Raw genomic sequence first — 26,561 nt, 5'->3', positions numbered from 1 at the left:
CCATTCAAACAACTGACTCGAGAAATAAGCTCAGCAACTGCACCTGCAGCAGACGTGATACCCTCTGTCATGGCATTGAAACACCTGCTAAACAAAACTGCAGACACAGGCGATTCGGTGGCACTCTCTCTTTACTGTGTCGCCACCATGCTCGATGCCATGTACAAGGACTGCTACTTCAATGCAGACAAGAAACGGATGCAGCTGGACAAGATGGAAATGGACACAGCGACAGTGCGCACCGAGGAAGAGAGGCCATGGACAGACAGAGCTGAAACTTGACACGATGAAATCCTGGTTGAGAATGAAACGACTGAACAAATGAACAACGAAACAGCACAGCAAGTAAGTGAAAGAAATAGGTTTTGATTATGTTTTACTGGTAATGGGGACATACGTAAATGCCAACAAAATAACTTTTGGGTCAGTGGTGTGTGTGTGTGACCTTTATTTAACTAGGCAAGTCAGTGAAGAACAAATTCTTATTTACAATGACGGCCTACCCCGGCCAAATCCAGACGACGCTGGACCAATTGTGCGCAGCCCTATGGGACTTCCAATTACGGCCGGAAGTGATACAGCCTGGATTCGAACCAGGGACTGTGGTGATGCCTCTTGCACTGAAATGCAGTGCCTTAGACCGCTGCGTCCGTGTGTGTGTTAACAATTTAACTGTAGTAGAATGCTTAAAAGGCCGCAAAAATGTTAAATATCGGTTATCATTATCGGGTTTTTTTGGCAAGGAAAATATCGGATATCGGTAGCGGCCAAAAATGTAATATCGGTGCATCACGAGCCATCACCATGCTTCACGGTAGGGATGGTTTTCGACGGGAAATGAGCTCTGCCTGATTTTCTCCAGACATGAAGCTTTGCATTCAGGCCAAATAGCAACATTTTTGTCTAATCAGACCACAGAATATTTTGCCTTATGCTCCGTCTTTCACGTGCCTTTTTGCAAACTCCAGGCGTGCCGTCATGTGCCTTTTTCTCAGGACTGTCTTCCATCTGGCCACTCTGCCATCAAGCCCAGATTTGTGAAGTGCTGTAGAGACTCATCCAAGAAATGCTGTACTACTTCTGAGTGGTCAATGGCTTCTTGGTCCTTCTTGCCCTGTTGCTCAGTTTGGTTGGACAGTCACCTCCATGCAGAGTCTGGGTAGTTCCATATTTTTCCCATTTCCCAATGATGGAGACCACTGTTCTCAGGGGAAACGTTCAACACTCTAGACATTGTTTTATACCCTTCCCCCTCATCACAATTCTATATCGGAGAGCTACAGAAGGTTCCTTGGACTTCATGGCATAGTTTCTGCTCTGACATGCACTGTCAACTGTGGAACCTTATATAGACAGGTGTGTTTCTTTCTAAATTATGTCCAAACTATTCAATTGGCCATTGTGGACTCCAATCAAGCTGTAGTGACATCTCAAGGATGATCAAAGGAAATTGTATGCACCTGAGCTCAATCTGGAGTGTCATAGAAAATTGGTGTGAATACTTACCAAAATTAGATATTTCTACAGTGCATCCGGAAAGTATTCAGACGCTTTGACTTTTTCTACATTTTGCTACGTTACAGCCTTGTTCTAAAATTGATTTAAAAAATGTTTGCATCAAACTACACACAATACCACATAATGACAAAGCAAAAATATGATTTTTAGACATTTTTGCAAAAACATATTTTTAAAAAACACATTTACATAAATATTCAGACCCTTGACTCAGTACTTTGTTGAAGCACCTTTGGCAGTGATTACAGCTTCGATTCTTCTTGTGTATGACGCTACAAGCTTGGCACACCTGTATTTGGGGAGTTTCTACCATGCTTCTCTGCAGATCCTCTGAAGCTCTGTCAGGTTTGATGAGAAGCCTAGGCTACATCTCATAGCTGTAGTATAAACTCAGACCTGGCTGACCTGTTATGTTCAAAATTCTGTGGAATTCATAACATTGTTGGACAGGTTTAAACGTTTTTGTTATTTGTACCCATAGAGCCAGTTCTTTTTATCTACAGCTGAAGTTGGAAGTTTACATACACCTTAGCCAAATACAACACTTTCAACTCAGTTTTTCACAATTCCATTTTCTGGAATTTTCCAAGCTGTTTAAAGGCACAGTCAACTTAGTGTATGTAAACTTCTGACCACTGGAATTGTGATACAGTGAATTATAAAAGTGAAATAATCTGTAAACAATTGTTGGAAAAATGACTTGTGTCATGCACAAAGTAGATGTTCTAACCGACTTGCCAAAACTATAGTTCGTTAACAAGAAATTTGTGGAGTGGTTGAAAAACAAGTTTTAATGACTCCAACCTAAGTGTATGTAAACTTCCGACTTCAACTGTATAGTCAACACTCCCATCAGAAATTGGGAGACCACTAATTTAGAATGCGCCTGTGTGTGTACAAGCAGAAAATTGACAATGTTTAAGCCTACCTACTTAAACATTGGGAGAATTAATAGCTGTATTTTACAGCCAAAACGTTTTTACTGTAAACTTAAATGATTAAAACCAGATATAAAGTATGTAGAAAAGATAATGGAGCTATATATTTCAAACAATATATTTTAGAACCAAAAAAATAATAAATCACCAAAATTAAAACTAGACAGTCAGGAAGAATCTAAAGTTCAAAAAAATGTAAGATTTCTTTATGTCAGATTGCTTATGCTGTGTTTTTATGCTATGGCAAAAAGTGTACAATTGCAGAAAAATTGTTTTAACTACAATTTGCATTCTACCTCTGGCAAAATGTGTAGAATTGAATTAGCTTTAAAACAGCAACATTTTGTCTCTGAGAGCCTTACAAATCTCCGGTCGGAGAGACTGCGCCATTGCCATGCCCACTACATTTAGACTTGCAGTGAGGTAAGAATAAATACTGGAAAGTCAAATGAGAACTTGACCAATTATCAACAGATACCAAGTAGAAAGTACAAGAATCTTTCTAAAAGGTGACAAATTCAAATGTCGCCAGGCATAAGTTACACCCCACTAGTTGTGGAGCCTTGAAGGCAAATTAGCATAATTGCTAGCCACAAGAGAGAAGAGGGGGAACAGAGTCCAGTTCCAGCGGAAATCTGATGGTGTGACAAGGAAAGAGGGGAGGTTAATGAGGTGTTCCTCTCCTCCTTTCAAACATACATTTTCTGACATGCATTTTTTAAGACAGCCCTGGCTCTAAGTTAGATGGGTGTGTTATTAGCCGTCGGGAAGTACAGGGGAAGTCAAAAGTGGAAAGCAGAAGACTTGGCCGAGACGAAGTGCAGAGAAATAGTAATGAGGTCATTTGGGACAAGCGTTAAATATTGTATTTTTTTAAGGGGTGGATAAGCTTTAATATTGTGGATAGATTGATGCAGACAATTACATTGATGTAATCAGCACTTCCAATCCCCCATATTTTGGGGGTAATATATATATATATATATATATCCATATACAGTTGAAGTCGGAAGTTTACATACACCTTAGCAAAATACATTTAAACTCAGTTTTTTACATTTCCTGACATTTAACCCCAGTAAAAATCCCCTGTCTTAGGTCAGTTCGGATTACCACTTTATTATAAGAATGTTAAGTCAGAATAATAGTAGAGAGAATGATTTATTTCATCACATTCACAGTGGGTCAGACGTTTACATACACTCAATTAGTATTTGGTAGCATTGCCTTTAAATTGTTTAACTTGGGTAAAACGTTTCGGGTAGACCTCCACAAGCTTCCCACAATAAGTTGGGTGAATTTAGGCCCATTCCTCCTGACATAGCTGGTGTAATTGAGTCAGACTTGTAGGCCTCCTTGCTCACACACACTTTTCCAGTTCTGCCCCCAAATTTTCTATGAGATTGAGGTCAGGGCTTTGTGATGGCCACTCCAATACCTTGACTTTCTTGTCCTTAAGCCATTTTGCCACACCTTTGGAAGTATGCTTGGGGTCATTGTCCATTTGGAAGACCCATTTGAGACAAAGCTTTAACTTCCTGACTGATGTCTTGAGATGTTGCTTCAATATATCCACATCATTTTCCTGCCTCATGTTGCCATCTTTTTTGTGAAGTGCACCAGTCCCTCCTGCAGAAAAGCACCCACACAACATGATGCAGCCACCCCCGTGCATCAAGGTTGGGATGGTGTTCTTCGGCTTGCAAGCCTCCCCCCTTTTCCTCCAAACATAACAATGGTCATTATGACCAAACAGCTCTATTTTTGTTTCATCAGACCAGAGGCCATTTCTCCAAAAAGTATGATCTTTGTTCCCATGTGCAGTTGCAAACTGTAGTCTGGATTTTTTATGGCAGTTTTGGAGCAGTGGCTTCTTCCTTGCTGAGCGGCCTTTCAGGTTATGTCGATAGAGGACTCGCTTTACTGTGGATATAGATACTTTTGTACCTGTTTCCTCCAGCATCTTCACAAGGTCCTTTGCTGTTGTTCTGGGATTGATTTGCACTTTTCCCACCAAAGTACGTTCATCTCTAGGAGACAGAACGCATCTCCTTCCTGAGCGGTATGATGGCTGCGTGGTCCCATGGTGTTTATACTTGTGTATTGTTTGTACAGGCGTTTGGAAATTGCTCCCAAGGATGAACCAGGTCTACAATTTATTTCTGAGGTCTTGGCTAATTTCTTTAGATTTTCCCATGATGTCAAGTAAAGAGGCACTGAGTTTGAAGGTAGGCCTTGAAATACATCCACAGGTACACCTCCAATTGACTCAAATGATGTCAATTAGCTTATCAGAAGCTTCTAAAGCCATGAAATCATTTTCTGGAACTGTTCAAGCTGTTTAAAGGCCCAGTCAACTTAGTGTACGTAAACTACTGACCCACTGGAAATGTGATACAGTGAATTCTAAGTGAAATAATCTGTCTGTAAACAACTGTTGGAAAAATGACTTGTGTCATGCACAAAGTAGATGTCCTAACCGACTTGCCAAAACTATAGTTTGTTAACAAGAAATTTGTGGAGTGGTTGAAAAACAAATTTTAATGACAACAACCTAAGTGAATGTAAACTTCCTACTTCAACTGTATGTGTGTGTATATATATATATATATATATATACACACACACACACACACATACACATATATATACTGCTCAAAAAAATAAAGGGAACACTTAAACAACACAATGTAACTCCAAGTCAATCACACTTCTGTGAAATCAAACTGTCCACTTAGGAAGCAACACTGATTGACAATAAATTTCACATGCTGTTGTGCAAATGGAATAGACAACAGGTGGAAATTATAGGCAATTAGCAAGACACCCCCAATAAATGAGTGGTTCGGCAGGTGGTGACCACAGACCACTTCTCAGTTCTTATGCTTCCTGGCTGATGTTTTGGTCACTTTTGAATGCTGGCGGTGCTTTCACTCTAGTGGTAGCATGAGACGGAGTCTACAACCCACACAAGTGGCTCAGGTAGTGCAGCTCATCCAGGATGGCACATCAATGCGAGCTGTGGCAAGAAGGTTTGCTGTGTCTGTCAGCGTAGTGTCCAGAGCATGGAGGCGCTACCAGGAGACAGGCCAGTACATCAGGAGACGTGGAGGAGGCCGTAGGAGGGCAACAACCCAGCAGCAGGACCGCTACCTCCGCCTTTGTGCAAGGAGGAGCACTGCCAGAGCCCTGCAAAATGACCTCCAGCAGGCCACAAATGTGCATGTGTCTGCTCAAACGGTCAGAAACAGACTCCATGAGGGTGGTATGAGGGCCCGACGTCCACAGGTGGGGGTTGTGCTTACAGCCCAACACCGTGCAGGACGTTTGGCATTTGCCAGAGACCACCAAGATTGGCAAATTCGCCACTGGCGCCATGTGCTCTTCACAGATGAAGCAGGTTCACACTGAGCACATGTGACAGACGTGACAGAGTCTGGAGACGCCGTGGAGAACGTTCTGCTGCCTGCAACATCCTCCAGCATGACCGGTTTGGCGGTGGGTCAGTCATGGTGTGGGGTGGCATTTCTTTGGGGGGGCCGCACAGCCCTCCATGTGCTCGCCAGAGGTAGCTTGACTGCCATTAGGTACCGAGATGAGATCCTCAGACCCCTTGTGAGACCATTTGCTGGTGCGGTTGGCCCTAGGTTCCTCCTAATGCAAGACAATGCTAGACCTCATGTGGCTGGAGTGTGTCAGCAGTTCCTGCAAGAGGAAGGCATTGATGCTATGGACTGGCCCGCCCGTTCCCCAGACCTGAATCCAATTGAGCACATCTGGGACATCATGTCTCGCTCCATCCACCAACGCCACGTTGCAGCACAGACTGTCCAGGAGTTGGCGGATGCTTTAGTCCAGGTTGGGAGGAGATCCCTCAGGAGACCATCCGCCACCTCATCAGGAGCATGCCCAGGCGTTGTAGGAAGGTCATACAGGCACGTGGAGGCCACACACACTACTGAGCCTCATTTTGACTTGTTTTAAGGACATTACATCAAAGTTGGATCAGCCTGTAGTGTGGTTTTCCACTTTAATTTTGAGTGTGACTCCAAATCCAGACCTCCGTGGGTTGATAAATTGGATTTCCATTGATTATTTTTGTGTGATTTTGTTGTCAGCACATTCAACTATGTAAAGAAAAAAGTATTTAATAAGATTATTTCTTTCATTCAGATCTAGGAAGTGTTGTTTAAGTGTATATATATATATATATATATATATAACATTCTATTGTAGCAAGAATTTTGTATAATAATTTCATTTGAAAAATTAGAAGTTTTGAATCCTTAATTGAAATTGGTATATGTTTTTATTCATCACAATTTTCTTTAACCATTTATGGTCATTAATGCAGGGCCAACAGACAAGTTCCCTACTTTTTTTGACAAGTGTTGCAGTTTTTTCAATGTCTTAACTTTGACAAGCAAAAGTGTCTCAAATAGGAAATGGTCTGTGTCACAGACATTTTCACCATTTGACGGAATGAATAAACCCTTACAAAAAATAATTTGTTGCTGCAAACTTCCCGCAAGTTTGTGGCAAATTTTCTGCAAACTAAATAGTGTGCCACAAAATGATGCCAAAAGTTTGCAAACGTTTGCCACTAGTGGTAAATTTGCAGCAAACCTTTGGCAACAATAACATTTATTTCCACTAGTGTAAAACAGTTGGACAGAGGTTTTTTCTGGCAGAAATTCTCTCAGGATTCAATTTGTATCTGTGGCAAACCTGTGGCAAACCTGTGGCAACAAGTTCCAAGACCAATAACCATTGATGACCAATCAGGGGGATTAGAAACATCTGTTGGAAAATGTAAACCAAGCTATCTAGCTAACTACCTACCAAAGTTGTCCAGTGAGTGTCTAACTTACTAATTAAAAGTATTAGCCAAATGATGCCAAGTTAGCAATGTCATGTCTTATGGGATAGAGTGAATCACATTTTGTTGATACCAGTTTCAATCTGTCATTGCCACTGTCTGACTGCCTATTGCTTAGCTAGCTAACGTTAGAGTTTATCTTAAATTTAATGTAGCCAAGTTAGTTCACCAGGAGTCCTGCAGAGCTGAGCACCACCATCTGATCTGAATAAGGTCCACTAAGCCAAGCCCAGAGCCTTGGCATTTCAGAACATAAGGCTGTTTGTTATGGGCCTAATGGCCATACCAGCCATGTATGATGTAATACTAGGGCCCACCAGAGCAATGACATGTTTGTGAATATGGATCCACAAATTGCTTGTTTTTTTTCAGATCTTAATTACTCACCTTTATCTAAACTGGTGAGTTAGTCTGAATTACCAGTCTCTTTAGCTAAGATTCCACTCTTTGTCATTGCCAAAGAGACTGGCCTTTCAGCATTCTCAACTTTCAATATGTGTTGGACTTAAGGCAGAGTTGCTATTGGTTGGTGGAAATAACATTTGTATTTTCATGACAACATGTGGAGCCTCTAAAATAGAATTAGAATTTATAATAGTCAAAAAACAAGTTTTTGTATTTTCAGGCTTAAATTCTAAACTAAGACATTTTGCTCTTGGCATTGCTGTAGCTATGTACTTCGTTTGAGAATTTAGACGTGAGCAGACAACTTTTTTGAGTGACCCCTCTACGCCCCAACCCAAAGAAAGCATGCCTCCCACCCCACCCAGCAACCGAGGTTGCTTACAAGTCCCCCTCCCACCCGTCCCGATTCCCCCCAATCTCCCATGTCCTCCCCCCACAACAACCAGACACCCTGCGTTTCGTTAGTTAGTTAGTTACAGTTGAAGTCAGAAGTTTACATACACTTAGGTTGGAGTCATTAAAACTCGTTTTTCAACTACTCCACAAATTTGCTATAGTTTTGGCAAGTCGGTTAGGACATCTTCTCTGTGCATGACACAAGTAATTTTTCCAACAATTGTTTACAGACAGATTATTTCACTGTGTCGTGACGTTGTATTAGTTAATGTGACGATTGTTGCTCATCGAATGATTAACTGTTTATAATTGCGTGATTAAATGAATCAAGCAATTATTAACCTGTTGGGGCTAGGGGGCAGTATTTTCACGGCTGGATAAAAAAACGTACCCGATTTAATCTGGTTACTAATCCTACCCAGTAACTAGAATATGCATATACTTATTATATATGGATAGAAAACACCCTAAAGTTTCTAAAACTGTTTGAATGGTGTCTGTGAGTATAACAGAACTCATTTGGCAGGCAAAACCCTGAGACATTTTCTGACAGGAAGTGGATACCTGATGTGTTGAATTACCTTTAAGCCTATGCCATTGAAACACACAGGGGTTGATTAATGTTTTGGCACTTCCTATTGCTTCCACTAGATGTCACCAGCCTTTACAAAGTGTTTTGAGTCTTTTACTGTGAGATCTGACCGAACAAGAGCTTTGGAACGGTGATGGCCGATTAGACTCTGGCGCGCGAGTTCATGTTGGGTACCCTCGTTCCAATACGTTATAAAAGAGAATGCATTCGTCCACCTTGAATATTATTCATGTTCTGGTTAAAAAAGGCACTAATGATTTATGCTATACAACGTTTGACATGTTTGAACGAACGTAAATATATTTTTTCCCCTCGTTCATGACGAGAAGTCCGGCTGGCTTAGATCATGTGCTAAGAACACGGAGCTTTTTGGACATAAATGATGAGCTTTTTTGAACAAAACTACATTCGTTATGGACCTGGGATTCCTGGAAGTGACATCTGATGAAGAGAATCAAAGGTAATGGATTATTTACATTGTATTTTCGATGCTCTCCAACATGGCCGTTTGTCTGTATAGCAAAGCGTATTTTTCTGGGCGCAGTGCTCAGATTATTGCAAAGTGTGATTTCCCAGTAAGGTTATTTTTAAATCTGGCAAGTTGATTGCGTTCAAGAGATGTAAATCTATAATTCTTTAAATGACAATATAATATTTTACCAATGTTTTCTAATTTTAATTATTTCATTTGTGGTGCTGACTTGACTGCCGGTTATTGGAGGGAAACGATTTCCTGAACATCAACGCCATAGTAAACCGCTGTTTTTGGATATAAATATGAACTTGATAGAACTAAAAATGCATTTATTGTCTAACATAATGTCCTAGGAGTGTCATCTGATGGAGATTGTTAAAGGTTAGTGCATCATTTTAGCTGGTTTTATGGTTTTGGTGACGCCTGTCTTTGAATTGACAAAACATTACACACAGCTATTGTCAATGTACTCTCCTAACATAATCTAACTTTATGCTTTCGCCGTAAAACCTTTTTGAAATCGGACAACGTGGTTAGATTAAGGAGATGTTTATCTTTCAAAGAGTGTAAGATAGTTGTATGTTTGAAAAATTTGAAATTTGACATTTATTTGGTTTCAAATTTGCCGCTCTTGAAATGCACCTGCTGTTGATAGGGTGCACCACAGGTGGCACGCTAGCGTCCCTTAACTCATTAACCTGGGGCACCATGGGAAAATTTGTTTTATTGAGTTTCTATTTCCCAAATTAACTCAAAGAATATCAGAATATCGATTTTACCACAGTCGCTAAATTAATCAACCTCTAGTCTCATGTCTGAACATGGCATAATCCGGGAATCTGCACGAACCCGGGCTACACCAATGAGTTTACCACACCAATCTTAGTTGATTATTTATTTACTAGCAAGCTAAAATTATGATAAAAATACACATACACAAAACACAGTCTAGGCTATTGATTAGGACTTAGTATAACGGGCCAACACACTATGGCGCGTGTTACCCAAAATGGGGATTTAAAAGAGAGAGAAACAAAGAAAGTACACGAGAGAAATATACATTTGGGTTCATTTGTCAGCTATGCTTATTTAAACCTAGCCTTGCCCCGAACTGCCGCTCTTATGGGTCAGAATATAATGATGTAATTACGTGTTGGAGATCTAAGAGGGGCGTCCCGCGTGGCTCGTTTAGGCTTCTCAAGGGCGCACTGCTCTGACGCAACTCTCTGATTGTCCTCACGATGTCAGTGTCCTTCTTGGCTTGGTGGTCTGATTTCTTCCCTTTTCTCTGTGGTGTCGTCTGAGGACAGACAGCTCTGTAGCTCAGAGATCACAGCATATGAATGAAATAGCGTAGATACCATGATTCGATGAAGAGTGGAGGCTAGGTGGTTCGGCTTGAATTCACCCGCTTAGACACAGCTACTTATCCGTAGCTTGGGTAGAAAAATATTTCTTTATCTTCAAACTTTGTGTTGCGTTTTGGGGTTCGTTGACCATTTAGACCTTCGCTGCAGCTTGGGGTCTCTTTTAGTCTACAGTTCATTCTTCAGTCACATGTCTTATTCCCTCGGGTCAGAAGTGGGCGTAACCGCCTTTAGGGCAATTCTCTGGGCGTACCAAGTTAAGGGACAAGGCCTAGATTTTACTCAAATCCAATTTTAGACACTAACTTCACATCTCATCTTTACCAAAACATTCTCTTTGATTTGGATATTTTCCACACAACGTACAATGTATAAACATCAGGCATATACTAGGAAAACTCTTAAAGGTACAATGTTTTCATAATAACGTCATCCGTTAACCTTTAATAATAAAACAATTTTTTTTCATATTTTCAAATTTCATCTCTCGTCATGACCACCATTGTGGCTGACAGAAACCATTGTTCCAAAGTCCCTTTTTTGCATGTTTAATGTTCTGAGGCCAGTTCTCCATAGTGAGGACAAAGGAATTTCTCTGTGTTTTAAGATTTATCCTGGGCTTGAGGGGTCATAAAACCCCCACATCCTCATACCCCTAGATCTCTCCTCCTCTGTTGGGGGTTGAGAGAGACCCTGTAGGATTGTGGTCTCCTGTAACCTGACCTGATCAGGACAGTCATGACAACTGTATCACAATTCTAGTGGGTCAGAAGATCACATACACTAAGTTGACTGCCTTTAAACAGCTTGGAAAACTCCAGAAAATGAGTTCATGGCTTTAGAAGCTTATGATAGGCGAATTGACATCATTTGAGTCTATTGGAGGTGTACTTGTGGATGTATTTCAAGGCCTACCTTCAAACTCAGTGCCTCCTTGCTTGACATCATGGGAAAATCTAAAGAAATTAGACAAGACCTCAGAAAAAAAACACTGTAGACCTTCACAAGTCTAGTTCATCATTGGGAGCAATTTCCAAACGCCTGAAGTTACCACATTCATCTGTACAAACAATAGTACGCAAGTATAAACACCATGGGACCACGCAGCCATCATACCGCTCAGGAAGGAGATGCGTTCTGTTGTCTAGAGATTGACGTACTTTGGTGCAAAAAGTGCAAATCACTCCCAGAACAACAGTAAAGGACCTTGTGAAAATGCTGGAGGAAACAGGTACGAAAGTATCTATATCCACAGTAAAACGAGTCCTATATCGACATAACCTGAAAGGCCGCTCAACAAGAAAGAAGCCACTGCTCCAAAACCGCCATAAAAAGAAAAAACAGACTATGGTTTGCAACTGCACATGGGGACAAAGATCGTACTTTTTGGAGAAATGTCCTCTGGTCTGATGAAACAAAAATATAACTGTTTGGCCATAATGACCATCGTTATGTTTGGAGGAAAAAGGGGGAGCCTTGCAAGCCGAAGAACACCATCCCGACAAGTGAAGCACGGGAGTGGCAGCATCATGTTGTGGGGGTGCTTCGCTGCTGGGGGGGACTGGTGCACTTCACAAAAAAGATGGCATCATGAGGATGGAAAATGATGTCGATAAATTGAAGCAACATCTCAAGACATCAGTCAGGAAATTAAAGCTTGGTCGCAAATGGGTCACCAAATGGACAATGATCACAAGCATACTTCCTAAGTTGTGGCAAAATGGCTTAAGGACAACAAAGTCAAGGTATTGGAGTGGCCATCACAAAGCCCTGACCTCAATCCTATAGAAAAATTGTGGGCAGAACTGGAATAGCGTGTGCAAGCAAGGAGGCCTACAAACCTGACTCAGTTAAACCAGCTCTGTCAGGAGGAATGGGCCAACATTCACCCAAGTTAACCTGTTTAGGATAGGGGGCAGTATTTTCACGGCCGGATAAAAAAAAACGTACCCGATTTAATCTGGTTATTACTCCTGCCCAGAATATGCATATAATTAGTAGATTTGGATAGAAAACACCCTAAAGTTTCTAAAACTGTTTGAATGGTGTCTGTGAGTATAACAGAACTCATATGGCAGGCCAAAACCTGAGAAGATTCTATATGGGAAGTGCCCTGTCTGACCATTTCTTGGCCTTCTGTAGCCTCTTTATCGAAAATACAGGATCTCTGCTGTAACGTGACATTTTCTAAGGCTCCCATTGGCTCTCAGAAGGCGCCAGAACGTGGAATGATAACTCTGCAGTCCCTGGGTGAAAAACAGTAGGGGTTTTGGAGAGTGGTCGATCTGAGAACAATGACACTGGTGCGCGCGTGCATGTGACGACTCCCTAATCAACAGCCAGTGGAATCGCGTCGCGCTAAATGCAAAACCTCATAAATGCTATAACTTCAATTTCTCAAACATATGACTATTTTACACCGTTTTATAGATACACCTCCCCTGAATCGAACCACATTGTCCGATTTCAAAAAGGCTTTACAGCAAAAGCAAAACATTAGATTATGTCAGCAGAGTACCCAGCCAGAAATAATCACACAGCCATTTTCAAAGCAACTAGCATGCATCACAAATACCCAAAACACAGCTAAATGCAGCACTAACCTTTGACAACCTTCATCAGATGACACTCCTAGGACATCATGTTACACAACATATGCATTTTTTGTTCGATAAAGTTCATATTTATATATAAAAACAGCATTTTACATCGGCGCATGACGTTCAGAAAATCTTTTCCGTCAAATGCTTCCGGATGAATTAGCGCTACAATTTACAAAATTACTATTTGAAAACATTGTTAAAATGTAATATTGTCATTCAAAGACTTATAGATTAACATGTCTTGAATGCCATCTCTTTGCCAGATTTAAAAATAACTTTACTGGGAAATCACACTTTGCAATAAACGACGTGGTATGCCCAGAAGAAAAGTCTAGGCTATACATGTTGGAGCCAACTTGGAACGATCAACCATCAAAAATACTATGGTAAATAATACCTTACCTTTGATTATCTTTATCAGAAGGCACTTCTAGGAATCCCAGGTCCATAACAAATGTAGTTTTGTTCAAAAAAGTTAATAATTTATGTCCCAATAGTGTTAGCGCGCTCCGAATGCTAGTGAAAATATACCGTGTGCGTCTGACTTGTCGTCAGGAATGAGCAAAAAATATATATTTAAGTTCGTTCAAACATGTCAAACGTTGTATAACATAAATCTTTAGGGGCTTTTTCAACCAGGGCTTCAATAATATTCCTTTGGGACGGTTGCATTGTCTTTCAAAACGTTTCGAAAAGGGAGAGTACCCATGGGCGCCGACGTCACAATGGTAATGGCCCATCCCCTGTGACCAAGGTAAACATCCGTTTATCGTGAGTAATTTAGTAAATTCACCGGAAGTTTTCGGTGGGTATGCTAGTTTTGAACGTCACATGCTAATGTAAAAAGCTGGTTTTTGATATAAATATGAACTTGATTGAACAAAACATGCATGTATTGTATAACATAATGTCCTAGGAGTGTCATCTGATGAAGATCAAAGGTTTGTGCTGCATTTAGCTGTGGTTTTGGTTTTTGTGACATTATATGCTAGCTTGAAAAGTGGGTGTCTGATTATTTCTGGCTGGGTACTCTGCTGACATAATCTAATGTTTTGCTTTCGTTGTAAAGCCTTTTTGAAATCGGACAATGTGGTTAAATAAAGGAGAGTCTTGTCTTTAAAATGGTGTAAAATAGTCATATGTTTGAAAAGTTGAAGTTTTTGCATTTTTGAGGTATTTGTAATTCGCGCCACGCCACGCCACGCCACTGGATATTGGTGAGGCGTTCCGCTAGCGGAACGTCTAGATGTAATTAAACAATTTAAAGGCAATGCTACCAAATACTAATTGAGTGTATGTAAACTTCTGACCCACTGGGAATGTGATGAAAGAAATAAAAGCTGAAATAAATCATGCTCTCTACTATTATTCTGACATTTCACATTCTTAAAATAAAGTGGTGATCCTAACTGACCTAAGACAGGGTTTTTTAATATGATTAAATGTCAGGAATTGTGAAAAACTGAGTTTAAATGTATTTGGCTAAGGTATGCAAACTTCCGACTTGTATATAGTTGAATCAAGGGCGAGGGAGGGTGTGAGAATCATCCGCACTAGCTCAGCCATCCACTTAAAGAGACGCATGTGCAATTATTGAACTGGGAACATTTTCACGCTGTGACAAATTTTACAACGAGACATCAAAATCACAACACAATCAGAACGATTGGAAACTATTTCACGTTAGGAAGACATGACACAGGGCACTCCCACATCATATGAAGGAACATATCTCCCTGATTTAGGGGACACAGTTAACAGTTTCAAGTTGGGGCCCATTTTATCGTAAAACATTTCCTTGGTGTTAATTTACAGTCTGTGAACAGTTGGTGGTTCAGATTTCGGGATGCCAAAATCAGATGTTCCATATTCTGTTCCAATTAAAGGGATTCAATTAGATCTGTGCACCATACTTTTTAAATGGCTAGCTCAGAATGAGCTTTCCAATAGTTGTTTAAATATTATAGAGATCAGTCCTTCCGGGTGCCCAGATAATTTATTTATGAATCCCGTCACTGCATGTTTCGGTAGTTGGGTTTCCCAAGGAACTCCATAGGCCAGCATATTTGGTATTTTATTAGGATCCCCATTAACTGTTGCGAAAACAGCAGCTACTCTTCCTGGGGTCCACACAAAACATGAAATATAACAATACAGAACATTAATAGACAAGAACAGAACTACTTCAATAAAAAAGGCAACTATATAGGTCAAATAGGGGAGAGACGTTGTGCCATGAGGTGTTACTTTGTCTGTTTTTTTAAACCAGGTTTGTTCATTTGAGCAATATGAGATGGAAGTTCCATGCAATAATGGCTCTATATATTACTGTACGCTATCTTGATTTTGGGGACTGTGGCATTCGTGGTAAGAGTGTGTGACAGACCTGTGTAAGTCGACTATGTAAACAATTTTGAACTCTCAACACAATGTTCCTTATAAAAAAAGAAGGGATGCAGTAGTATTTATATTAGCCCTCCGATTACAATGAAGAGCAAGACATACAGCTCTGTTCTGGGCCAGCTGCAGCTTAACTAGGTATTTCCTTGCAGAACTCGACCACACGATTGAACAATAATCAAGATAAGACAAAACTATAGCCTGCAGGACTTGCTTTTTGGAGTGTGGGTGTAGAAAAATCTCTTTATTACGGACAGACCTCTCCCTATCTTTACAACCATTGAATCTATATGTTTTGACCATGACAGTTTACAATCTAAGGTAACACCAAGTAATTAAGTCTCCTCAACTTCTTCAACAGCCACACCATTCATTACCAGATTCAGCTGAGGTCAAGAACATAGGGAATCATTTGTATCAAATACAATGCTCTTAGTTTTAGAGATGTTCAGGACCAGTTCATTACTGGCCATCCATTCCAAAACAGACTGCAACGCTTTGTTAAGGGTTTCAAAGACTTCATTAGCTGTGGTTGCTGATGCGTATATGGTTGAATCATAAGCATACATGGACACACATTCTTTGTTTAATGCCAGTGGCAGGTCAATGGTAAAAATAGAAAAGAGTAGAGGGCCTAGAGAGCTGCCCTGTGGTACATCACATTTTGCATGTTTGACATTACAGAAGCTTCCAGTAATGAAAACTCTGAGTACCATTAGATAGATAGCTATATCAAGGATTCAGAGCTGAGGTTGAAAAGCCATAACACATACGTTTTCTCAACAACGGGTTATGGTCAATAATATCAAAGGTTGCACTGAAATCTAACAGTACAGCTCCCACAACCGTCTTACCATCAATGTCTTTCAATCAATCAATCATCTGTCATTTGTGTCAGTGCAGTACATGTTGAGTGCCCTTCTCTATAAGCATGCTGAAAGTCCATTATTAATTTGTTTACGGAAAGTACTGTAGCATTGTATTTAGTCAAAGACAATTTTTTCCAACAATTAGGTCTGCCGCCTTACCACTCTTGGGCAACGGAATGACTTTGGTTTTCCTCCAGGCCTGAGGACGAAGACTTTCCTCTAGGCACAGACTAAAGATATGACAGATTGGAGTGGCTATAGAGTTATCTACCATCCTCAGTAGCTTTCCATCTAAGTTGTCAATGCCAGGAGGTTTGTCATTATTGACTGATGATCATTTTTCCACCTCTCCCACACTAACTTTGCAAAATTCAAACATGCAAAGGTTTTCTTTCATTATTAGTATATTTAAGCATGAGTACGATGGCTCACTGTTCGTTGTTGGCATTTCCTGCCTAAGTTTTCCCACTATGCCAATGAAGAAATCATTAAAATAACTGGCAACATCAAATTTTTGTGATTAATAAGCCATCTGATTCGATGAAAGATGGAGTTGAATTTGTCTTTCTACCCATAATTTCAATTAAAGTACTACAAAGTTTTCATACAATTGACCTTGGCTTGATAATTCAGTTTCTTCTTCATTTTGTTGAGTTTAGTCAAAAAAGATATATATTTTCAGTAAGTGAGCCATTCCTTTTGCCCCATCTCTTTCAACCATACAGTTTTTAAATTACTCATCGATCCATGGAGCCTTAACAGTTCTAACAGTCCATTTCTTAACAGGTGCATGTTTATCAATAATTGAAAGAAGTAATTTCCTAAATTCATCAAGTGCAGCGTCTGGATGCTCCTTATTAATCACATCAGACCAACAAATATTCATAACATCATCCACTTAAGAGTCACAGCAAAATATTTTGTATGATCTCTTATACACCATTTTAGGCCAAGCTTCTGGAACTTTGGCATTCCTGGATATAGCCACTATATTGTGATCACTGCATCCAATGGGTACGGACGCAGCTTTTGAACAAGGTTCTACAGTATTATAAAAAATGTGATCAATACATGTGGATGATCTTGTTACTGTAGTGGATATATTTATTTAAAACATTTTTAGGGGGTAAATCACCTTTAACACTGCAGATAGATGTTTGCTTCCATCAATGTAATTGACTAAATAATTTCCAATCCCCCATATATTTTTGGGGACCAGTCAAAAGTTTGAACACAGCTACTCATTCCAGGGTTCTTTATTTTTACTATTTTCTACATTGTAGAATAAAGGTGAAGATATCAAAACTACAAAATAACACATATAGAATCATGTATTAACCAAAAAAAAGTGTTAAACAAATCAAAATATATTTTACATTTGAGATTCTTAAAAGTAGCCACCCTTTGCATTGATGCCAGCTTTGCACACTCTTGGCCTTCTCTCAACCAGCTTCACCTGGAATGCTTTTCCTACAGTCTTGAAGGAGTTCCCACAGACGCGGAGAACTTGTTGGCTGCTTTTCCTTGACTTTGCAGTCCAACTCATCCCAAACCATCTCAATTTGGTTGAGGTAGGGGGATTGTTGAGGCCAGGTCATCTGATGCAGCACTCCATCACTCTCCTTCTTGGTCAAATAGCCCTTACACAGCCTGGAGGTGTTTTGGGTCATTGTCCTGTTGAAAAACAAATTGTAGTCCCAAGAAGCGCAAACCAGATGGGATGGCGTATCGCTGCAGAATGCTGTGGTAGCCATGCTGGTTAAGTGCGCCTTTAATTCAAAATAAATCACTGACAGTGTCACCAGCAAAGCACCCCCATACCATCACACCTCCATGCTTCACGGTGGGAACCACACATGCTGAGATCATCCGTTCACCTACTCTGCGTCTCACAAAGACAAGGCGGTTGGAACCATAAATATCAAATTTGGACTCATCAGACTAAAGGACAGATTTCCACCGGTCTTATGTCCATTGCTCGTATTTCTTGGCCCAAGCAAGTCTCTTATTCTTATTGGTGTCCTTTAGTAGTGGTTTCTTTGCAGCAATTCAACCATGAAGTCCTGATTCACACAGTCTCCTCTGAACAGTTGATGTTGAAATGTGTCTGTTACTTGAACTCTGAAGCATTTATTTGGGCTGCAATTTCTAAGGCTGGTAACTCTAATGAGGGGCTGAGTCACTGGCTTACTGGTGTTCTTCCATGCCATCCCTAGGAGGGGTGCGTCACTTGAGTGGGTTGAGTCACTGACGTGGGTTGTGCCGTGGCGGAGATCTTTGTGGGCTATACTCGGCCTTGTCTCAGGATGATAAGTTGGTGATTGAAGATATCCCTCTAGTGGTGTGGGGGCTGTGCTTTGGCAAAGTGGGTGGGGTTATATCCTGCCTGTTTGGCCCTGTCCGGGGGTATCATCGGGGCCACAGTGTCTCCTGACCCCTCCTGTCTCAGCCTCCAGTAGTTATGCTGCAGTAGTTTATGTGTCGGGGGGCTAGGGCCAGTCTGTTATATCTGGAGTATGTCTCCTGTCTTATCCGGTGTTCTGTGTGAATTAGGTATGCTCTCTCTAATTCTCTTTCTTTCTTTCTCTCTCGGAGGACCTGAGCCCTAGGACCATGCCTCAGGACTACCTGGCATGATGACTCCTTGCTGTCCCCAGTCCACCTGGCCGTGCTGCTGCTCCAGTTTCAACTGTTCTGCCTGCGGCTATGGAACCCTGACCTGTTCACCGGACATGGTACCTGTCCCAGACCTGCTGTTTTCAACTCTATAGCAGGAGCGGTAGAGATACTCTCAATGATCGGCTATGAAAAGCCAACTGACATTTACTCTTGAGGTGCTGACTTGTTGCACCCTCGAACAACTACTGGGATTATTATTATTGACCATGCTGGTCATTTATGAACATTTGAACATCTTGGCCATGTTTTGTTATAATCTCCACACGGCACAGCCAGAAGAGGACTGGCCACCCCTCATAGCCTGGTTCCTCTAGGTTTTGGCCTTTCTAGGGAGTTTTTCCTAGCCACCGTGCTTCTACACCTGCATTACTTGCTGTTTTGGGTTTTAGGCTGGGTTTCTGTACAGCACTTTGAGATATCAGCTGATGTAAGAAGGGCTATATAAATACATTTGATTTGATGAACGTATCCTCTGGGTCTTCCTTTCCTGTGGCAGTTTCATGAGAGCCAGATTCATCATAGCGCTTGATGGTTTTTGCTACTGCACTTGAAACTTTCAAAAGTCCTTGAAATTTCCAGATTGTCTTAATTTGCTTATTTGAGCTGTTCTTTCCATGATTTTATTTATTTATTTAACCTTTATTTAAGGCAAGTCAGTTAAGAACAAATTCTTATTTTCAATGACGGCCTAGGAACAGTTAACTGCCTTGTTCAGGGGCAGAACGACAGATTTTTACCATGTCAGCTCGGGGATTCGATCTAGCAACCTTTCGGTTGCTGGCCCAACGCTCTAACCACTACGCTACCTGCCGCCCCAAATGGACTTGGTATTTTACCAAATAGGGCTATCTTCTGTATACCAACCCCACCTTGTTACAACACAACTGATTGGCTCAAACGCATTAAGGAATAAAATTCCACAACTTTTAACAAGGCACACCTGTTAATTGAAATGCATTCCAGGTGACTACCTCATGAAGCTGGTTGAGAGAATGCCAAAGCTGTCATCAAGGCAAAGGGTGGCTACTTTGAAGAATCTTACATTTTGATTTGTTTAACACCTTTTTGGTTATTACATGATTCCATGTGTTATTTAATAGCTGTGATGTCTTCACTATTATTCTATAATGTAGAAAATAGTATAAATATAGAAAAACCCTGGAATGAGTAGCCATTTTCAGCCCTTTCCTGGGTAGCTTATGGAAAAGAGCAAACAAAGCAAGTGAAAAAAATATACATTCAGCAGTTAATTTATTAGTTGGTGTGTGTAAGTGTGTGTGTGCTGCGGGGTTGAAGCTACAAACCCATAGGCTTGGCTCTCATCTTTTGGGAGGGAGGGTGCTAACTGATCTTCAGGTCCTGGACCTCTCTGTTATTAGTTAACTCTACCAGTATTAAACAAAACACTTGAAGCAATTTTTTTGTTGTAACAACTGCTGGCATAACTATTTTTGTTCGTTTAGAAGATCCTTCACCTGTGATAGAGAGACACTACTGTCCTCAATGGAACTCACGCCAGTTTTGGTCTTTGTCATGAAAGCAACAAAGGTTGCGCTGTTACTCCTCGCAGTTCCAGACAGGGCAGGTCGCAGGGAAGATTGAAAACAACAAACAGCAGGGATCTAGACAACCACAAGCCCATGACAATCCGCAGTCCCAGCCACAATGGCTAACTGCGTTGCAGGCTGCATTCAAGCCCTCAAGAAAACACTGCTAGCTTGATGGGCAGCTAGCTAGCAGCTAGGCTAGCTGCTACGCCAAACCACTCCTCAGACCCAGCTTTGGTTGGCAGGATCTCTTTGGCACATGCCATGGAGTGGGTTAGCTAAAGAAAGTGGTACCCAGGCTACTGGTAAGTTGGTTTAGATGTAAATTCTCCTTTGAAATAATGGCCAGAGAAAGTGTTGCAAGGGAAAAGAGAGGCATTCCGTGGTCTGTAGGTGTAGTGACAGGCATTAATCAAAAGCTGTTGTATAAATATTCTGAAAGTGAACACTCACAGTGATCAACAGGGCACTATAGTAAATCTGGGCCACAATGACTTGGACTAAACATTCTGACCATTCATTTTAAAGAGACAGGCACCCGAGAGATGGCAAACACAGAAAACGTCATCTGTGTGAGGGGGGCTGAACATGTTGGCATTGTTACATTTCGCCCTTGGCTGTGTGCCACAGGAAGCTATGGATGGGAGCTAATGTTATCTCCCATGATGCAACACTCCCATTGCGTGGGGCAACATCCTGTTACCCGACTTGTACCTTGTGCATAGCTGTGGCTGCCATGGATACCACCAGAGGTGTGGTAATTAGTGTGCTTATTGCACAGATGTGTGTAACATACAAAATGCTAATATACAAAATCCAGTCAACCCAACTGCCTGCATAGGTTAGTCAAATCAAGAAGGATGTTCTTTTAGAAAGAAGAGGACAGCAGAGGTGAGCAGATCAAGGCAGAGGAGAGCAAATGTGCAAGACAGGTAGTATAGAAAAGACACAAGAAAAAGATATAGGCCTAAAGTGTTTGACCAGGTCCAGTTAAGTCAGTATCATCCTCCCTGACAAAGCCCTTGCTCCCACATACGGAGATACAATTCATGGTCCTATGACACTTAATCCTGCAACAGCTTGCTCCACAGTCACCCAACCACCTGACGTTTGTTTTCCCTTATCCTAGAAACCCTACTGGCGCACAAAAGACCGGGACTGGGGAAACAGTAGTGTTGATAGGGAAGAGAAAGAGAGAGATTGATGCAGATACAGAGATTTCCAGGAACAGGGCAGCCTCATCGCCAGGTTGAGGGGGGTCAGAATGGGGGGGGGGGGGGGGGGGGTCGACGGACTTGGGTGCTGCTGCCGCCAGGCTGGCACTGCCTCCGCCACCGTTCTGCACTCCCCCTCTCTCCTGCTATCATTCAGGGCCCAGTGTTTGCCCAGGAGCCAGTAAAAGTGACACCAGCAGCTGTCCAAACAGCCCGGTCCGACCCCCCAGAGGGTCACCCCAGCCCACAGCCAAGACCCCTGCGTCTCCCCCCCCGATTCCACTCTGCTCCGTCCTCCCACTGTCATCACTGGGGAAACAAGGGGAGAGGAGCAGGAGATGTAGTGGGAGAGAGATGGAGCGAGAGGAGGAAGAGGATGGTGGGGACAGCCGTAATGATTTGTGTTAAAGCCTGTAATCGCTGTGAAAGGATGTATGTAGGGTGTTAGGATGATGTTTAAAGGAATAGCCTACTTTTCAGTTTAGCTGACAGTACATCAATTGACCACCAACTGCAAATGTAACCTAAACCAAGATTAGCCTCATTGCACCATCCTACTTACCTTTTTGATACATTTACCAGTGATGGTCCACTGCGCTAGTACAGAATGGAAACCATTGTATGTAACAATATCATATAACCTAATTTTCCATCTAAATGGGAGCATCTGCTGCCATGTAAAAATAGGATGTTGATGTGACATAGTGAAGCAGAAAACCTTTAATAGAAGTGATTACACTTAATTTCATTCAAACCCCTCTCTCACGTCACTACTGTCAATAATAACAAGGCCAGCATATAAGTGTGGCTTATAACTTACCCTCTATCCCTCTCTCCAACCCTCATCCTGTCCTGATTTCTTTTCCCGCCTTTATGTAATTTCCAACAGGTAGACCTACATTTTATCTGTCAAGCACTTTAAATTGTAAATTGCATTGGTTGTAAGAATTGTGCTATTGATTGATTGATTGATATTACCTGTGGTGTATGGGCAAACAATGTATAGAGGCCAACCTCTTCGGCTATTGTGTTTGACATGACAGAGTGGTATGTACTGTATGTGTGAATTAGGTTCATGTCCGGGAGGCTGCAGCCCCAGCAGGACTCACCAGAGCAGGCATCATGAGGTCAGCCAGGTAGACGAAGGCCGCGCCCAGGGCGAAGCCCACCGCCACAGGGACGAACGCAAACGAGCCATACTTTCCCGAGTCCTCTGCCATGTCTATGGCCGGCGCCAGCAACGACCAATAGGACGCCGCCAACATCACCTGAGGGCGAAGCAAAAAGGAAGGAACAGTTAGCAGGCATTATTATTTGCTGTGTGCAGTCGGCTTCTGCTCGGAGTGGGGAAGTTCAGTTGGCCTCAAAATCAAAAAGTCAACAGAGAAAGTCCTCGGGAGATCTCACTCTTTTGGAATAGGGATGTTGTGCAATGATAAAGGTGACCCCCATTGCCTCATCAACATTTGGCATGAATGTTATGCAGTAACACAAATAACAAAAAGGGACAGAGGACAAAAACTAAACACTGCCTCCAAAATCCAAATAGGCCTGAAGAAATCTTGCTAAAGACATACAACTTGGAGAGCTGTATCTGAAACTGTAAGTTAGTGAAAGGTTTCCGTTGAGTGATGAATTTTGAGTGGACAGTAAGACCTTAGCTAGAGATTTCTCTGTTCACGCATGGAAATGTTGATTTAACTTGTACACAGACACGCAACTAACACACAAACACACGTCCTCTGGAATACGTCACAAACACATCCCTATAGGCCCTGGCACTTTCCTCATTCCTCCTGATCCAGCAGGGAGTGTGAGTGTGCGTGTGTTTTAAGGGCTCTACAGTGCTACCATTTTGGTCGCATACGCTACTAAATATTTTACTGTGCTACCTGGAATTTTAATTTGGGAGCATTGTGCTCCAAAATGTATTGTAAAAAATGTCAGCACAGAGCCCTGTGTGTGTGTGTGTACTGTTCAGATCAAAAGGAACATCCACAAAGCCCCACAACATCCAACAACGCACTACTTCCCAATAGCTTGATTAAAGACATTAATTCCACCTTACTAGGGAAGAGCTAGCCTTGCTGACGCGACCCACATGACCACACAGCAAGGAAGAGCTGTGACCAGCTGGTCTGGAAAGGAGGCCATTTGTTATTGCAATATTCGCTCAGAAATTAAGCGGATGCATTGATTGGTTCTCTGAAATGTTTTTTCTTCTTGGGGTGTTGAGACCTCTCCTTGATTGGATTTGAAAATTCAACAGATGTAATGGAAGGGGCCGGTGCTCGGGGGATGCGTGTGGATATGACTGTGAGTGTTTGAGTGAGAAAGACACGGAGGAGAACCAACCAGCAAAAGCCCAGTCTACTTCATTATCAACGCATCATGCCGACAATATGAAAATAGCCTTTCAAGACTCAAGTCAGGACCGGAGGACTTCGAGTTTGGACTCAGCCATACTAGGGGCGAGCAGAGAAATAATAAGAAGCAAAGGCTGCTGACAGGAGTGTGTTGCTTGTGGGTTTCTATCTCAACGGTGGCATTATGCCGCTTACTCTAGAGTAAGCAATAGCTGAGGATATAACTCATGGCAAGAACAGGATTGGTCACCAGCCGACTCTCTTCAGGCAATGGGTTTAGACATGGTTCTGAGTCATCAACATCACTTATTCCTTCATAGTACCTCCGGTACCGGAAGGGGGCACATGTCTGTATATATAATTGACATCATTTGAGTCAATTGGAGGTGTACCTGTAGATGTATTTCAAAGCCTACCTTTAAACTCAGTGCCTCTTCGCTTGACACCATGGGAAAATCAAAAGAAACCAGCCAAGACCTCAGAAAACAAATTGTAGACCTCCACCAGTCTGGTTCATCATTGGGAGCAATTTCCAAACGCCTGAAGGTACCACGTTCATTTGTACAAACAATAGTATGCAAGTATCAACACCATGGGACCACACAGCCGTCATACCGCTCAGGAAGGAGACGCGTTCTGTCTCCTAGAGATAAATGTATTATGTATTATTGACTGTATGTTTTGTTTATACCATGTGTAACTCTGTGTTGTATGTGTCGATTTGCTATGCTTTATCTTGGCAAGGTCGCAGTTGCAAATGAGAACTTGTTCTCAACTAGCCTACCTGGTTAAATAAAAGGTGGAAAAAAATAATAATAATAACTTATTTTGGTGCAAAAAATGCAAATCAATCCCAGAACAACAGCAAAGTTGTGAAGATGCTGGAGGCAAGAGGTACAAAAAGTATCTATATCCACAGTAAAACGAGTCCTATATCGACATAACCTGAAAGGCCGTTCAGCAAGGAAGAACCCACAGCTCCAAAACCGCAATAAAAAAGCCAGACTACGGTTTGCAACTGCACATGGGGACAAAGATCGTACTTTTTGGAGAAATGTCCTCTGGTCTGACGAAACAAAAATAGAACTGTTTGACCATCATTAGGAAGGAAAATTACGTGGATATGTTGAAGCAACATCTCAAGACATCAGTGAGGAAGTTAAAGCTTGGTCGCAAATGGGTCACCAAATGGACAATGACCACAAGCATACTTCCAAAGTTGTGACAAAGTGGCTTAAGGACAACAAAGTCATGGTATTGGAGTGGCCATCACAAAGCCCTGACCTCAATCCTATAGAAAATGTGTGGAGAGAACTGAAAAAGCGTGTGCGAGCAAGTAGGCCTACAAACCTGACTCAGTTACACCAGCTCTGTCAGGAGGAATGGGCCAAAATTCACCCAAATTATTGTGGGAAGCTTGTGGAAGGCTACCTGAAATGTTTGACCCAAGTTAAACAATTTAAAGGCTACCAAATACTAATTGAGTGTATGTAAACTTCTGACCCACTGGGAATGTGATGAAAGAAATAAAAGCTGAAATAAATCACCTCTTTTCTATTATTCTGACATTTCACATTCTTAAAATAAAGTGCTGATCCTAACTGACCAAAAACAGGGAATTGTTACTAGGATTAAATGTCAAGAATTGTGAAACACCTTAGCCAAATATATTTAAACTCAGTTTATGTAAACTTCTGACTTCAACTGTATCAAGACCAGTCCCCATGCTTTTATATAATTCTAAATGAATAATAATCGATTTGTTTAAAAAAAAAAGAACTATATTTGGAGATTATTTCATTTTCAAATAATGTAAAATGAGCGAGAAAAAGGCCATTCTTGAACATGGGGTGAGACAATTTTACTCATTTGGAAATAAAGCCAGTTTGTTTTTTAGAATTATTTATTTCCGTTTTTAGAGGGAGAGAAACCAAAAACCTGCAATCATCTCATGGGTCTCCCAGTCGAGGCCGGCATGGGTATTGAACCACCATCTGTAGCAACACATCTTGCATTGCTATGCAGTGTCTTAGACCGTTGCGCCACTTAGGCGCTGTATAAGAGCAAAATAATCCTAACAAAATAAAATAATAAAAACCTTAGTGTAACAACAGTTTGAGAAAGTAATACTGAAGTCGTGCACAATTATCAGTTTCTATTTAGGTTTATGTCACCCATTCATTGTCATTTAGAGACACAATAGGACCCAAAAGCATAATCAATGCTCTAACTCCCCCTTGCGCTGGTCTGGAGCAATGAAGTGCTGACGCAGGGTGCCGTACTAAACCACAAATTATGTCTAAATCCAGCAGC

General features: G+C 41.5%; 1 protein-coding gene across 3 annotated transcripts in view; it reads right to left on the bottom strand.

Moving 5' to 3' along the window:
• s39ab (Zinc transporter SLC39A11) overlaps nucleotides 1–26,561 on the bottom strand; it is a 143,007-nt gene that overhangs the window by 109,666 nt on the left and 6,780 nt on the right. For all 3 annotated transcript variants that reach the window (XM_014178910.3, XM_082970352.1, NM_001173736.1), the window contains one exon: nucleotides 22,992–23,150. In XM_014178910.3, coding sequence (XP_014034385.1) covers nucleotides 22,992–23,150 — 159 coding nt within the window. The remainder of the gene's footprint in view (nucleotides 1–22,991; nucleotides 23,151–26,561) is intronic.

This window comes from Salmo salar, chromosome 28 (assembly GCF_965601325.2).
Source record: "Salmo salar chromosome 28, fSalSal1, whole genome shotgun sequence".
Classification (NCBI taxonomy): Eukaryota; Metazoa; Chordata; class Actinopteri; order Salmoniformes; family Salmonidae; genus Salmo; species Salmo salar.
Note: the sequence above shows the minus strand (reverse complement) of the source record. Positions and strands in the feature narration are given on the sequence as shown.